At 35.2% G+C, this 1,020-nt stretch overlaps 1 protein-coding gene across 1 annotated transcript in view; it reads right to left on the bottom strand.

Annotated features, from left to right (window-relative positions):
- LOC106877043 (importin-9) overlaps positions 1-1,020 on the bottom strand; it is a 44,016-nt gene that overhangs the window by 24,479 nt on the left and 18,517 nt on the right. The window contains exon 8 of the mRNA XM_052965898.1: positions 344-402. Coding sequence (XP_052821858.1) covers positions 344-402 — 59 coding nt within the window. The remainder of the gene's footprint in view (positions 1-343; positions 403-1,020) is intronic.

The raw sequence follows: 1,020 nt of genomic DNA, 5'->3' as shown, positions 1-1,020 counted from the left end.
TGTTCAGGCTATATTATTAGCATTATCCTGCGTTTGAGAATTTAAAATCACTTCTTTACCTTTCTAAGACATTTCAACGCTTCTAAAAGCAAACTTCGTTTGTTTGTTTACGTTCATCGTAATTTGAATATATATATATATATATATATATATATATATATAAAGTTACTGAATATGTATCATTAAGAAGTGGCATCTCATTCCTAAGAAAATATATTTAGGACTACAATATCCATATCTTCCAATGTTTGGAGGTTAATTTAATGAAGACTAAACAGTAGAAAACATTTTTTGTTGCTCACTCATCTACCATTCACTGCAGTTCTAATATAATCTAACTTACCATCTGAATCCACTGGATTATCAGCTTCCTCTGTGTTATTTACAACAGTACGAACATAACTGAAATGGGTTAAGGATAACATTTTGACAAAAATGAACAATAAAAAAACCACAGGGATGGCCACAACCTATATGTATAAATCAGTGCTAACGTATTGTAGTAACCCAAGTAATTTTAACTGATTAAAAGTTTAGATATGGTAGGAGACAGTCTCATTAGTTTAAAGAATACTAATAAAGAATGGGGAGAGAAATTAAAAATAAAATGTGGACAATGCAGTTAAGGGGTCGACTCGCGTTTTTTGTATTATAAGACCTCTTCAGTGAAGTATCATCTAATTCACCATTTTCCCCCAGAAACTTAGGCATCCACAAGAAATATTTTTAAAAAATACAAAATAACTAATAGAAAGGCATATTCAAGCCATTTTTGTGCTTAATTCTATCTTTATCAGTTGTGGTGTGCAAGAGAGACGATTGCGCTAGTACGGACATGTGGTGAGAATGGATGAGGATAGCTGCGTGAAAAAGTGCCACACCCTAACAGTTGAGGGAACCCATGGAAGAGGTAGGCCCAGGAAGACCTGGGCTGAGGTGGTGAGGCAAGACCTTTGTACATTGGGCCTCACCGAGGCGATGACTACTGACCGAGACCTTTGGAAATGTGCTGTGTGTGAG

Source organism: Octopus bimaculoides, chromosome 2 (assembly GCF_001194135.2).
Source record: "Octopus bimaculoides isolate UCB-OBI-ISO-001 chromosome 2, ASM119413v2, whole genome shotgun sequence".
NCBI classification, from domain to species: Eukaryota; Metazoa; Mollusca; class Cephalopoda; order Octopoda; family Octopodidae; genus Octopus; species Octopus bimaculoides.
The sequence above is the reverse complement of the archived record's forward strand: the minus strand, read 5'-3'. Positions and strand labels throughout refer to the sequence as shown.